A 15011-nucleotide genomic window follows, 5' to 3' on the forward strand; every position below is an offset into this window, starting at 1 on the left:
ACTAATTTATTAAACATTATTTATCGATTTAATATAAATACATTATTTTTTTAATAAATACTACTTATAGTTCTGTTTGTTAAAAATATATATGTACAGGCAGAAATTAGAGAGTTGATAATATGTACATGTTCAGTGTTAATCTAAAAGAAGCAGAATTTCTTAACAATTGAGAAAAGACTGAAAGTCGTCTTTGACCTTTGAAATATAAGTTTGCGGCATTCAGCTGGTAGCCTATAGATTAATAAGTATTTTTGATTTCCAAAATGTGGTCTGCAATTTTTGTGCTTCCGCTTCTTTTATAATAGCTCTGTGTATAATTACTTAATTACATGATTACATAATTACATATGCTTCATTATTCTTCATATTCTTTGTTTCAAATCGTTGCTTGAGTGATGAAACTTTTTCTTTTGACATGTCTCGTTCTTTCTTTGATGGATCATCTGGAAGATTTGAGAAAACCACAGTTTTCCATTTTTCTGTATTGTCCACGTTTTCAGTATTCTCAGTGGTGTTTGTATCCTGAAACTTCAGTTTTCCCGCCAGCTGGTCATCTTTATCTCTGAGGCTTCCAGCAGCAGCAAATCTCTGAGGTAGGAGATCTCCAAGATTGCCCTCCATCTTGGCCTTGGCGGCAAGTTTAATCTTGTCCATATCTGACAGATCAGATCTTGCATTGATGACTGCAATGAGTGCTGTTGGTTTCCATGAGTTGCTCAGCTGTAATTTTCTTTGAGATGCCATTGCCAGAAGTTTTTCTCTTACAGCCTTAACAGCAGCTCGGACTGCAATGTCTTGAACAGCTTTCATAACCTCAGCTCTGGCAGCCTTTACAGCAGCACTTGCACCAGATATTGCTGCAATTTCAGCAAACATCTTCCTCATTGCTGTCACCTTCTCTCTTGAAATTTCAAGAGCTATGAGAGAGGCATGTTGAATGCCTGCAGCTTTGCCTGCTGTTCGTCCAACTTTAGCCCCAATGGTTTTTCCTAACTTTCTTCCCATTTTCATTCCAGCCAACCTTGCCACCTCTGCACCAATTTCTCGTCCTAGCTTTGCCCCCTGGAAGAAAAAAATTTAATGTTTTTAAAAATACTTTTGTATGGCAAGGCAGAACATGTTAAATACAAATTTAATCAGAACTGAAACAGTTTGGATTATCATTAGGCTTAAATTTTTGTGGGAGTAATTTATTTTGACAAAAAGGGAAGTCCACAGAGAAGACAGGAAAGGAAAAAAGCAAAGCTGATAATTTAGTTAAATTTTTTTTTGTTACCTCTTCTCCTGCAATTTCACGTCCAATTCTTTCTCCTTCATCTCCTCCTACTCGCCCTGCTTCATCACCACCAGCCTTCTCTCCTTCTGCTTCTCCAGCCTTTTCTCCTGCCTCTCCTCCAGCTTGTTCACCAACTGCAGCACCTTCTTCACTAATTATCTTATCATCAGCATCCTTCAATTTTCTGGCAGCTGCTAACCCAGCTTTCTTACCTTGCTCAAGAGCAAACTTGGAACCCTCCTCTTCACCTCTCTTAGCTGCTGCAGCAGCAACAACTTTTCTAGCTGCATCACCACCTGCCGAAGATCCTACTTCAGCAAACAGCTTCTTCAAGGCTGCCACTCTATCCTTGGTTATTCCAATCTGGAAATGTTTTAAAGCCTCAATTGCTCCTGCAGCTCCTCCAGCTTTTCTTCCTTCAAGTCTTCCAACCTCCAGACCTGCTTTGAGGCCTGCTTCTCTTCCTACCTTCAATCCAAACTTCTTTCCAGCCTTTGCACCAGCTTCTGCTCCAATCTTTCCACCATCTTCTCCAGCAATCTCCTGGCCTGCCTTCTGACCAGCCTCACGTCCAACCCTTTCACCAGCAACACCACCAGCTTCTTCACCAGTCATAGCACCAATTTCCTCCCCAATTTCTTCACCGGTCCTACCACCAGCCTCCTCTGCAATCTTTGTGGCAAGTCTTTGGAATTCTCTGGCTTTGACAGCATATTTTTCTCCTGCTTCAGATGAGGCTGACTTTACAGCTGCTAATAATGCCTCCATGTTTATTTTCTTCATGACAGATTGAGAAATACTGATGCTGGCTTCTTTTCCCGCCTTCTTTCCAACTTCAATAAACAAATTTCTGAGTAAAGCAACCTTTTCTTTAGGCATCTCCTTGAGAGTTAGCTTACCAAATTCTGCTTGTCCCGCCTTTTCGCCAGCTTGTCCACCAACCAATTTCCCTTCAGAGGCAACCAGTTCAGCAATCATCTTTCTGGCCATTTCAAGACCAGTTTTTCTTCCTGCAGACAAACCTGCTTCTGCGCCTATAGTTCCACCAAAGTCTCCAAAAATTTCAGCACCCTTGGCTTTGCCTGATTCTTCAGCAACCTTGTCCACATTCAACTTAATGAAGTCATCAACTAAAGTAAAAGCGTTTTCAAGTGCAAACTCTTCACCGGATTTCTCTCCAGCCTCTCTTGCACATTCAATGGCCATTTTTTCAAACTGTGCCACTTCTGCTGCCTGTTCAGATGCCTTTGACATTTGTACAGCTTGTTCTACAGCTTTTAGAGTTGCAGCCATCACCTCAGCCTCTATAAGGTTCAGATCAATCTTTGATCCTGCTTCCGTTCCTGCAATTACACCAGAATCTTTTCCTGCCTGAGAACCCATATCTTTCAGCTTAGTTTTCAGTTCTTCTACTTGTGCAGTAGACATAACAAGAATATTATGCTTTGAAGCCTCAGCTTTGCCAACAGCTGCACCAGAAACTGCCCCAGCTTCTTTGCCAGCAATTTTTCCTGCAGCTTGTCCTAGTTCTTGGCCTAACTGCATTGCAGCCTGTCTTGCAGTGACTTCTGCAACTTCCTTTGCAATTTTAGCCCCTGCATCACCAAAAAGATCTGCTCCAAGTTTTTCAGCAGCTGCAATAGTTTTAGCTAAAACTGCATCAACAGCAACCTTCATTCCTGCTATTCCTCCAGCATCTGTTCCAGATAGTTCACCTGCAGCCTGTCCTGCTTCTTGTGCAACATCTGCACTCATTGTCTCAAAGGCCTTGATATCCAAAGCTTGAGCTTCAACCGCTTTCTTTGCTTCAGTAACTGCTTCACTTATGATTGCCTGGATATCAATATTTTCTCCTGCCTCCTTACCTGCAACAGCTCCAGCTTGTCTCCCAACAGTTTTAGCCAAGTCATTTATTTTGTTTCTCAGAGCTTCTGCTTCTGATGGAGAAAGCTTGGCAACATCAACCTTGGCAACCTCTGCTTTTGCAGCATCCAAGGCTGCCTTTGATCCAGCAAATCTTCCTGCTGCAAAACCAGCTGTTCCACCAAGATCCTTACCCAGCTTTCTTGCAACCTCTTCAGCAACTTTTGCTGATACAGCTTTCCCCATCTCAGCACCCTTTTCACCAAGTATAGAAAAGACAACTTCCACAGCTGCTGAAGTAGCTAATTCTACAGCTTTCTTGACAGCCAAAGATTCTCCTGCAACTGCACCTGCTTCTTTTCCTGACTCTTCTCCTGCAAGAGCCCCTAGACTTTCTACATCTGCCAGGACATTGTCAACTGAATCACGTACCTGGAGGGCTGCCTTTTCTGCAGCTTGAATAGCAGCTGCAAGGGCTTCTTTAATAGGCAAAGTAGGATCAATATTGCTACCTGCATCTTTTCCAGAGTTTTCTCCTGCTGATGCTCCAACCTTTTGGCCAATTTCTTCAAACAAAGGTTTTAATTCTGCTGCCTTTTCTTCTGTAACAGTCGAAAGATCCATTTTTGCCAATTCTTCAGCACCAGCAATACTAGCAGCCTGTGCGCCTGCGACACGGCCAACTTCAGATCCAATTTCTGCACCTAAATCTCCAGCAACCTTGGCTCCAACAGTTTTTCCAATATCTAAGGCAGCTGCAAGAGCTGCTTTAATACCAGCTTCACCTGCTAGCTCCATACCAATCTGAGTGATTGCTTCAATCAATGCAACTTCTACTGCTTGTGCCACAGATTGTTGTGCAGCCACATAACCTGCCTTTGCACCAGCAAGTTCACCTGCTTCTGCACCCAACGCTTCAGATATGCCAATAGTCATTGCCTCAATAACCTCTGCAGATGCTGCTTTAATGGCATCTTCAGGTTTTTCTACATTCATTGGAACAATATTCTTTTCTTGAAGCTCAGTGTGAATCTCTTGTGCAGAGGATTCTGTGAATTCAAAAGAAGATTGCATGCACTGGGCTAGAGCTTTCTTCACTGCCTCAATCTGCACTTCTTTCTTAATGGGAATAATTCTTTCTGGAGTGGCTCTTTTTGGAACACGAATCATTAGAATTCCATCTCTGGACATACCTGAGGTTAGTTTCATCATATCTACATCATCAGGCATATTAAATTTCTGCTCATATCGGTTGGAAACAAATCCTTCATGGGTCTTATGCTCTGCTTTAACAAAAACTGCTTGGTCCACACAGAAGACCTGTACATCTTCAGGCTCAAACCCTTGGATGTTTACAACCAGCTCAAACATACCATCCCTCATCTTAGCCATGGCAGTGGCCTCAGATAAGGCATTTTTGTTGACTTTGTTTATTTGCTTTAATGGGACAAAAAAGTCTTGGTGCATCATTTCCTGAGCAGATTCCATTGTTTGTTGTTGAGTTTGTTGGATAGAAGATTGTTGATGTACAGAGGACATTGCCTGTTGTTTTTCCATTTGCTGTTGATGCATTGTTCCTGCTGATTGCATCTGCATTTGCATCTGCTGCATGGTGGCATGCTGCATGCTTGCCATTTGCTGCTGCATTTGGGCTTGCATTTGAGCCATCATGTCTGATGCACTGTGCATTGGCATGTTAAAGTTTTGCATTCCCATGTCCATCATTCCCATGCTAGGCATGTCCAAACTTGGCATGGACAATGATGGCAGAGATGGAAATTCAAAAGGAAGCATCCTTGGTCGTGGTGTCTTTACCTTTTGTTCAATTGCTGGCCTGCCTTGAATCTGAATAGGAATGACCATTTCCTTTGTTTCCGTTTTTTTGTCTGAGGTCTTCTGCATTTCAATTATTTTTCCATCTTTAGCTTTTATATTTTGCTGAGAAGAGGCCATTTCAACTGTTTGCGTTCCTCCTGCAGCACCTTGGATCATCATAGGGATCATTTTTACTCCACTTGCATCGGAAGATGCTACAGTTGTGGTGGATGATGTTGTTGTTACTTCTTCTTCGTATTCTTCTATGATCTCCTCTTCCCAACCATCCTCTGTCTCCCTCCGCGTCAACTTTTGTTCTTGTTTCTTCTTAGAATCCTCCACAGTCTTAGTTGATCCTTTTCCTCCTTCAACTTCAAAGGCTGCTTCTGAAGTAACCTTCTTGGCTTCGGCAGACGAAGTTGATTCAACCTCTCCTTTCTCGGCAATCTCCATCTCCTGATTCTTTAACTTAGGAGCAGATATTATGAGCCTACCAGCCATAGTGACTTCAGTTCCCATCTGAGATATATCTATACCTTGAGGAACAGGGAATCGCTGGTTAAATTGTCGAACACTAACACTGTTCCCACGTTGAACTTCATGCTTACCAGTGACCAGAATGAATCCATTCTCCACCTTGATGTCCAAGTCCTCTGGATCAAAATCCTGGATATCAAGTTCAACGCTGAATTTTCCATTCTAAAAAAAGCACAGATTTATGACATTCTTTATCCTCTGTTTGAGAAAGTTCTTTCAAAATCTACGTCTCATCTCAACAGCAATGATCTTGCGCTATATTCTAACCTTTCCCTACTGCTGAGGAATTAAAACATTTCAAAACAAATCTTGCTTCAGATAAATATATAAACCTTGTGCATTTACAAGGTAAAGATCTTAACAAGAATATACAACATGTCAAGAAAACTTACTTTGATGATCTAACTCCTCAATCAAATCATCAATTTAATAAAGGGAACGTTGAAATGATTTCTAGTGACCATCTACTTAAAAATTATGTTTTGAAACCCGTGTCTGAGCAAAAACTGATAATTTACAATTTTATTTTCTATAAAAAGGTAACTTGCCGATATATATAGAAGAGACAATAAAGGAAATTGACAGAAGATTAAAAAAATTCCATTGTTAAATAACTTTAAATTATTAGTGAGGTTTAATCTCTACCTTCAGCTGCATAGCAGCGGAGCTGGAGGAGGAGGAATGGGAGGAAAACCCTTCTCTTCCATCACGGAGAGCAAAGAAGGAGTCAAGGAGCCCTCTCCTTGCTGGAACCTCTGCATAAATTATCATTATATTGTTATTATTATTGTAATTATTATTATCATTATTATTATAACTATATTTACTGAGAACTTTGCATCCATATTTCTTCAAGCCTTTTGTACGTTTTCAAAAATAACAAGAACAGTTTTTCTTATTTTTAAGTTTCATTGGCGGATTTTGGCATGATTGTATTGACGTTCATTGGATACTAACAGCCAAACATTTTTTTTTCTCTTAGTTATGAACTATTGGGTTAAAAAGGGCTTATGTGTCGCCAAGTCTGTGACCTAGGCTCGACCTATGGGCCAACTTTTGTATTTTTCTTGATATTTCAAAGCTGTTCAGTTTCAGGCAATTCATTTCTATCAAAGCATTGTAGAAGTTCGGATATTTAAAAAATGTTAAAAGCCTTTTTTGTGGAAACTCAAATATTTCATCAAGTTGTAATCGAAATGCATTAAAATTATGGGGAGGAGGGGGGGGGGGGGGGGTTTTAAGACACATAAATTTTAATTTTAATTATTATCTTTAAAATAATTTAGCCTAGATTTGAATTTAGGTTACTCCGAAGAATTTTTCAAATATTTCAAAATTATATTTAAGTAACAAGACTTTCTTTTAAGAGAGATTTGGGCAGGGAGGGGGGAAAGAAAGGGAAAGTACGGAGCTAGTTGGGGGATTCAATTTTGAAGAAAAGAGAAGATAATGTGTAGATACATATCTATTGCATTGTATACACTGTTCACTGTGATCAGTACATATTGTTTATATCTGTATCTCTATATGTAAAGTAATAATATCTGTTTGTTTGTTTGAATGTTCTTTCATAACGGAGGAACTTTTTGACCGGAATGTTCGAAGCCTGGTTTAAAACTTTTTTGAGTGAGTTGACTTTTTCGGAAAAATTCTAGACAAAGCTTCATTTGTTTGCTGGGTAAAAATTGAAAATTAAATTTCCGATCAAAACTCAGAAACCTCTTGGCTGATTTGTATCAAATTTTGATTGGGGAACTTGGTAGAAACACATAAAAGTTCTTAGTCTTCTAAGTTGAGTGGGTTGACTTTAATTGGAAAAACTCTAGGCAAAGCTGGGTTTCCATGCTAGTTTCTCAATAAAGCGTCTTTTGTTTAAAATGCCAGGCCCGGTGGTGACATGTTTTCTTTCTGTCTGAAAACAAGCTCTATAACCCTGTCAAAGTATGGGAGCCAAGTAGTAGAAAGGGTGTATGATTACATAATATTGATTACATAATGGACATTTTAGGATGAAAGAAAAGCATTGTACAGTGTTAGAAAAAAAATTACTTTTCAAGCCTTATAACCATGAAGAATCTGAACTTTGACTGAGAAAGAACATTTATTTTTGATAAATTCTTTTAAAGATGAAAATGAGATTTTTGCTCTTTATAGAGGTTGTTTTCCGGAAAAATTTTTCGATTTTTTTTCAAAATATAAATACAAGGCCAGTTGAAATAAAGCGAAAAAAATCAGTTTTAAATACTTTATTTACAGGAAATGCTAACATTAATAACCTCAAACTTAAAATATTATTGCTCTAAGCTCTTATTTTTTTTTAAATGCGTCTTGCATTTCTGCAGACGAAGGGATTTCAAATTCTAAAAGAGGAAATCCCGAGTCACAACGGTGATCTCAGGCCCTTTTCATAATTAATTATTGTTTTTTTATCTTGCAAAGATAAATATTTTCTAAGTTTCCCTCCCAGGTGTCTCTGCAGCATCAATTATTTACTTTTAGAGAAAACCACAAACAATCATTTTTTACAAAAAAAAGCAAAAAAAAATCTATCAGTTTTGCTCAGTTAATTATTTAACTTTTTAAATTGAAATATCGTCGACAGACCATTTAAAATGGCCGACAAATTTTTTTTTTTAAATTAAATAACAAACAAATCATTTATGAAAGATGCAAAAAATTCTAACATTGTGTTCGACATAATCGAAATTGATCGTAAACCTCTCAAACAATTTGTGAGAATTGGCCAATTACTGATTTCTCCTTATTTACTGGATGTATGACTGCTCGTTTCTGATTGGTTCAAGAATCTGAACTTGTTTCTGATTGGTTCAAGAATCTGATTTTACAGGACAAGTGAAAACAAACTTATTGCAGTAAATAAATCGTGATCCAAAAATTGAAAGCTCAAGAAGAAATCGATAAGAATTTTAAAAATTACTTCTTAAGAGCCAAAGTTAGTTTATATACAGTGATAACCAGACAACTCCGAAATAGGAAGACGAATTTATAGCAATGCAGAAGTTTACTTGTTGTTGTTGTAAAGCAAATAGTTTTACTAGACACTTTTTAAATGACAAATCAAGGTCTGTTTACACTGAACAATATCTGTTTCCCGTGCTCATTAGACTATCTAAAGTCATAATTTAAATTTAAAAGTCGTCTTCCTATTCCAGAGTTATCTGTAGACAAAAAAGTATGTGAATTATTGAGATAAAAATTTAAAATTGACCCAGAGATCATGAACATTAACATGCAAAGATTCAAACCAGTCTGAATCTGTGTCCGTTTATTCTTCTTACATTAGAGACAGACAAGACAAGATGGAGTAAATACTTTTAACCCTATCCCTGCTGGGGTACTTGAAAACCAGGATATGCTGGGGGGGGGGGGTCAAATTGCCCCCCCCCCCTCTAAATCCCATGTTTTATGTCCAAATATGACAGATGATACATCATTAGAAAGCTCTTGTGCTCTACTTTTAGAATCTGCAAAAAAATTTGCAAATTTGCAAAAATTGAATTTTTTATCGCAAAATCCAGTTATATAGTAAAAATGTTTGCAAAAAAAATTTGTCCAAAAAATGAAAAATTATACATTTTTGAAAAGCCCTTGACCATGCCATTTCAAATATGCAAAAAATTTTGCAAAATTTTAAATAACCTGATTTTTAATCAAGAAAAACTAAAAATGTGCAAATTTCCTTTGACAGGTTGTTTGCAAAAAAATTGCAATTTTTTTTCTCAAAACTTGTGCAATCCGTTTCCTTATGTCAAAGGCTTTCCAAAAAGCTAAATTTTATCAAAATCTGACAAGTGAAAGTGGGTCAAAACAAAGATTTAGTTTGTTACAGGCAAAAACAGTCATATAGGCAGTGTGCCTAAGGACTCAGGCAGTTAGTATTAAAGCCCGGTTTTAGGCCTAAAGGGTGGGCTTTGGGTATGTAAGAAAAGTCAGAAAATTTCAACAGCCTCAGACCAATACTTTTTGAGTTATAAAAAAAAACTACAGGAATAGGAATAGGAATAGGGTTGATAGAATTTTCCAGCTTTATTTGTGTACAATGTACAGGGGGAGTAAAAAAATTGCGATAAGCAGACTCCGCTGCCAAATTCTACCTTTTTTCATATTTCTTAATTTTTTTGATAAACTTTTCCCCTCTCAAAATTAAAAGTTCAGAGCTGAAAACTTTAAAATGGTGGATATCGAGATCTTTTTCTTAATCTCCAGACTAACCTAATCTTGTACTTGTATCCTAAAAAGTGTATAAAATTCAACCAATCAGAGTCGCGTAAATAAAACCGATAAATTTGAAATTTTGCGCGCCATTTAAGATTAATATACAGAAACAGTAGGAACTCTCTAATTTTAAAAACCGATGTTTGATTTTTCTCTACTATAGCCAAGAAAGAACGGTTTAAGAAGCAAATCAAAAGTGTGTCCATTGGATACTCAGATTAAGTAATCGGGATTAAGGATATTTCATTCTAAAGTTTTCAGCTCAGGAGAGCAAGATAATAATAATATATCATTTTAATCTAATTCTAAAGTTTCATCAAGATTGAGTTTAAGAATCAAAGAAAACTTCCCAAAATTGTAATTATAAAATTCGCAATTTTTAGTTTTGGTCTTTTATTGTGAACTGTTAAATGTCTATATTCTACGGAAGCTTTACGGATTTATAACATATCTATAAACTTTTAGACCAAAATTTATAAAATTCGTTCACCCTCACTTCTGATTTTTAGAGAAAAAAGGATTATATAAAAATAGAGTTTCATAAAAAAAACCGAACATTTTTGCTCCAGAAGCTGCTAATCACACCTTTCTTTGACTCCCCCTGTAAATATTGACAATGACGGAAAGGAATTTGCAAAATTTGAAGGCCGAGAAAATCTTGTTGTTTTTATACTTTGATGCTTGTTCATGTGAACTAATTTCATACTTCAACAAGGTTAATGGTGGAAGTTTAAACATTATTTTTGGACAAATTTCTGAAGTTAAACAGGTTTTTTTTTACTGCTAGGTTAACATGCATTTTGATGTTTTCTTCTTAAGTATAAAATTGTTCCAGTTCGAGTCTAACATGGGGGGNCTAATAAAATGTTAAATACACCGATTACTGTTGTTTATCAAGAAAATGTGGGACAAAATAAAATTCAAAATAGTTCTAACTTTTTATCAGATTCTTTTAAGTCAAAATTTGGATCTTGAAAAAGATTTTATTCGTTGAAATGAATTCCCTCTAGGGATTTTTTTCTAAGAAAAGTGTGTTATCGGATCTATCAAATTACGGAGTATTAGATATAAAACTAGGTTATCAGACATCAGACATCAGACATAATTAGACATCAGATATCAGACATAATTAGATATCAGACATCGGACATAATTAGACATCAGACTTTAGACAATATTCATCAGACTTTAAACATCATAGATTTAGCTGAAGATGACATTGTAAGACTAAAATCATGGAAAAATTGTTTTAAATAAACGTCAAAAGGTAAAATGTGCAAAACTATAATTATAAAAAGATGGGCCGCGAAGTGCTCTAAAAGTCTACGAAAAAATACCTGAAACTTGACGTTCCATATTTTTGTTCATTTGAGCCATGGGAGCATCAAAGTCCCCCCACCAGTCCTTAACATTTTAAATTTAGCAAACTGGACTGTATGCGTAATTTCAAGTGACCCTCCATGCATAGCTGGCAATGCCCGATTCACATTGTTATCGATATTGTCGTTTTTCTAGGCTTAAAAGTAAATTTTGAAGAGAAACCACAATTGAAAACAATCAGTTTCTAAAAATTATAAACATTGATAACTAATTCATTCTTGAATAGATAACGCTTTTAACTGTTGTCCGTTGTAAATCGGGCATTGACATCTTAGCATTACTATAGTTTCAGTAGAAGTAATATTTCCATTTATAGCGCTGATTGAAGGATTCACGTCTCTAATTGGATAATGAGATAGATATAAAGATAGATGATACCGCCATGATTGCTATAATCATCATTTTCTTCAATTTAGTTTTTAAATAATTTAAACAATTTAATAATTCAAATTTATCTTTTTAATCAACTAAGGAATATTTCCTGCATGAGAAATGTTGATAAAGTTTCTATGTTTTTATCTTTTATTAAACTCTGCAAACCCACAAATATAAGTTCAATATTTAGCTGTTAAAAGAGATACCGTTGTACATCGGACAAACCGCTCTATCAAACAAGTGTCATTTAAAAGTACGTTAATGGTCTCTTTATGTCACTAGGCATGCTCAATTCACATCGGTACCCTAAAAACCTTAGTCTGATCAATAATAAGGAATCGTTTTTCTTTCTTAAAAAGTTTTTATTTTTTAAAAATCTCCATGCAAGAAAGTCACTTTTGTAAAGAAACCACGAATGAAAATAATCAGTTTTCAAAAACAAAAACATGGATATCAAATTCATACTTCATCAGACAGATTGTGTTTAAGGGTACCAATGTGAATTGGACCTACCACTCTATCACTGGAGTGATAGAGTGGTATAATATGATAATAAAAATAATCAAATTTTATCTAAAGTCTCTTGAATTTTATGTTTACCTTGAAAAAAGGATCATTGAAAAAATCGTCTCTAACTACTGTGGCAACATAATTTTGTCCTTCGGCGGCCATTTTGTGCAATTTAATTTTCTGAAAAATACATATTTAAAACATTATTATTTTTCAACATGATAGATTTTTATATTCTTAATTTTAAAAATAGCATTTTTCTATCGTAATGACTAGGCTCCAAGTTTGGGCAGCTTTTGAAAATGTTAGTTAAAAAAATAGTTAATTTTTCATCAAAGACCCTACATGCTTCAAGCAGAATATGCATGCAAAGTTATTCACTATTGCAATTGATCTAACATTTGTAATTTGCAATTGTACATATTGATCTAATGTTATATAAATATATTATAGTTTTGTACATATTGATCTAATGTTATAAACATATATTGTAGTTTTGTACATATTGATCTAATGTTATATACGTACATATATTATAGTTTTGTGCATATTGATCTAATGTTATATACATATATTATAGTTTTGTACATATTGATCTAATGTTATATACATATATTATAGTTTTGTACATATTGATCTAATGTTATATACGTACATATATTATAGTTTTGTGCATATTGATCTAATGTTATATACATATATTATAGTTTTGTACATATTGATCTAATGTTATATACATATATTATAGTTTTGTACATATTGATCTAATGTTATATACATATATTATAGTTTTGTACATATTGATCTAATGTTATAAACATATATTATAAATAGTCCACTAACTAACTGTCCTTTTAAGTTTTTCTTAATTTTAGTTATTTTGTGTGTCCTAAACAGAGCAAGAATGTTTCCGCAAACAAATTCATCCACTTCTGTGGATGAATTAAATGATGCAGAAATTCTTTCTAATTTTGCAAAAATTTAGAACTATTTATATTTTTCAACATTGTGCAATCCAATTGTGTAACTCAATAAAAGAATCTGATTTTAAGTATCAATTGTTTGTGCTTTTAGTTTTCCCCCCTCCGATGTAAATATTTCATCATAGACATTTTTTGTTCTAATTTTAATAGCTCTTTCTCAAGAGGGCTATCACTTGAAAGTGTCTTGACTACTGACATCTCCTTCAGCAAATCCTCTTATATCCCCTTCAGTTCAATACAGCCTTTCTAGTTCAATCCTAACCAATCACAGGCCAGCATTTCCATCATGTGACTATATCAACCAATAGCAGGAAGGAGTTTTTTCAGCCAATAACAGACAAGATATCTGGTCAGCTGATCAAACGACCAATGGGAAAGCAGTGTTTTGTCCATCGACCAATCGGAGGACAGTATTAAATTTGGCTGCCGGTCAAATTCTTCCGGTTACACTCGTATGAGTAATACAATACACTGAAAGAGAACAATTACAAATACAACCGCAATTCTAAATATTTAAAATTTTCAGACATTTTAATTCAGAGAAGTGTAAATGACACACGACATTTACTGATGATTACGTCTATTAAACGTTTCCAGCAACTTCTGATATATTTTCTATTATTTTTATTTGTTTATGTGTTGCTTTCCTTTACTAACTTTTGTTACAACCCTCCCCCTCTACTCACTCCTTTGATTCGACCCCCCCCCCCTCCTTCACCTCTCACCCCTTTTCACACCCTGTTATCTGTAAGTTTATATTTATACATAGTAATTCCCCATTGTTTCAATCAACTATATTATTACCCTTTAGTTTCCCCCATATTCAAGAAAAATATCTCGGAAGCTAGAAATGTACATCTCTGAGATTATTAACTATTAAAAGTTTTAAGCTTTGAAGTGAATTCACGAGATCAAAGATTGTTTAACTTTGTAGACTTTAATTTGATATTTGTCCAGAAAGTGTCGCTATAGTTCTGTATAATAAAGCTATGTTACTAAACTCCATACCCAATTTCACTAAAACAACAAGAATGTTCTTAGCTTGGTTTACGTTCAAATATTTATAGATAAAGTTTATTTTCCAGACAAAGCTGGGTTCCCAAGCTAGTTTTGTAATTAAGTTGCATTTATTTCTGTTTGATTTATTATATGTAATAAAGACACTTATTAAATATTTTTATGTAAAAATAAACATATTTACACAATAAATATATAATAAGATTATACAGTTTGATGTATTGGATGGAGAGCAAAGATTATAGAAAATAAAGATGGATGAACTGTCAAACTTATTACAAGGTGTGCAATCATAATATTGATTATTACAGGGTGTGCAATCACAATATTGATTACTACAGGGTGTGCAATCACAATATTGATTATTACAATCAATATATTTTGACTTCCATAATTCGAAACGATAAACATTCCAGCGAAAATCGTTTATCGAAAGTTCGCAGTTTTTTTCATTTCGTTCACTCGAAAAAATGAAAAAAATTTCGGTTTTTACGCGAAATTTTGCTTTAATTTATTTTGCGAAAAAAGAAAGTGAAGTATTATGTGCAATTAATTCTTGCAGTTACAACACTTATGGTTTCGAGAAATTATTTTTCGCAAAGATTTTACGAAGAGATTAGAGATATCTGACAAAATGTTAGTTTTTCTATAAGTGTACAAATTTAATAAAAAAAGAAAATTAACATTTTTTTAAATGTTTCAAAATTATCTAATAATTTTTTTGTTGTCACATATTTCAATGTTTTTACACCGCAAATCCCAGGAAAACTCAAAATTCGGAAAATATCGCTAATCCCGTTTTTTTACTCACACTGTATTTTCCTTTGAGAAAGAATTGCCTGGTGTGAGGAAATATATTTTAATATTCGATAAATAAATTATTCAAATCCAGATATATAGATAGGAAGATATATAGATAGATAGATAACTAGATAGATAGATTGATAGATATATAGAAGGATAGATAGATAGATAGATGGATAGATAGATATATAACTAGATAGATAGATAGAAGG

General features: G+C 34.8%; 1 protein-coding gene across 1 annotated transcript; it reads right to left on the minus strand.

Annotated features, from left to right (window-relative positions):
* Window positions 1-34: 34 nt before the first annotated feature.
* LOC111707857 (uncharacterized) lies at window positions 35-12193 on the minus strand. Its single transcript, XM_023481038.1, has 5 exons — window positions 12086-12193; window positions 11068-11134; window positions 6140-6249; window positions 1280-5656; window positions 35-1065 (listed from the first exon to the last, which is right to left on the minus strand). Exons 1-5 carry the CDS (start codon window positions 12155-12157, stop codon window positions 337-339), a joined length of 5355 nt encoding a protein of 1784 aa, XP_023336806.1. The 5' UTR covers window positions 12158-12193; the 3' UTR covers window positions 35-336.
* Between the last annotated feature and the right edge of the window lie 2818 nt (window positions 12194-15011).

The sequence above is a fragment of the Eurytemora carolleeae genome, unplaced genomic scaffold (assembly GCF_000591075.1).
Source record: "Eurytemora carolleeae unplaced genomic scaffold, Eaff_2.0 scaffold789, whole genome shotgun sequence".
Classification (NCBI taxonomy): Eukaryota; Metazoa; Arthropoda; class Copepoda; order Calanoida; family Temoridae; genus Eurytemora; species Eurytemora carolleeae.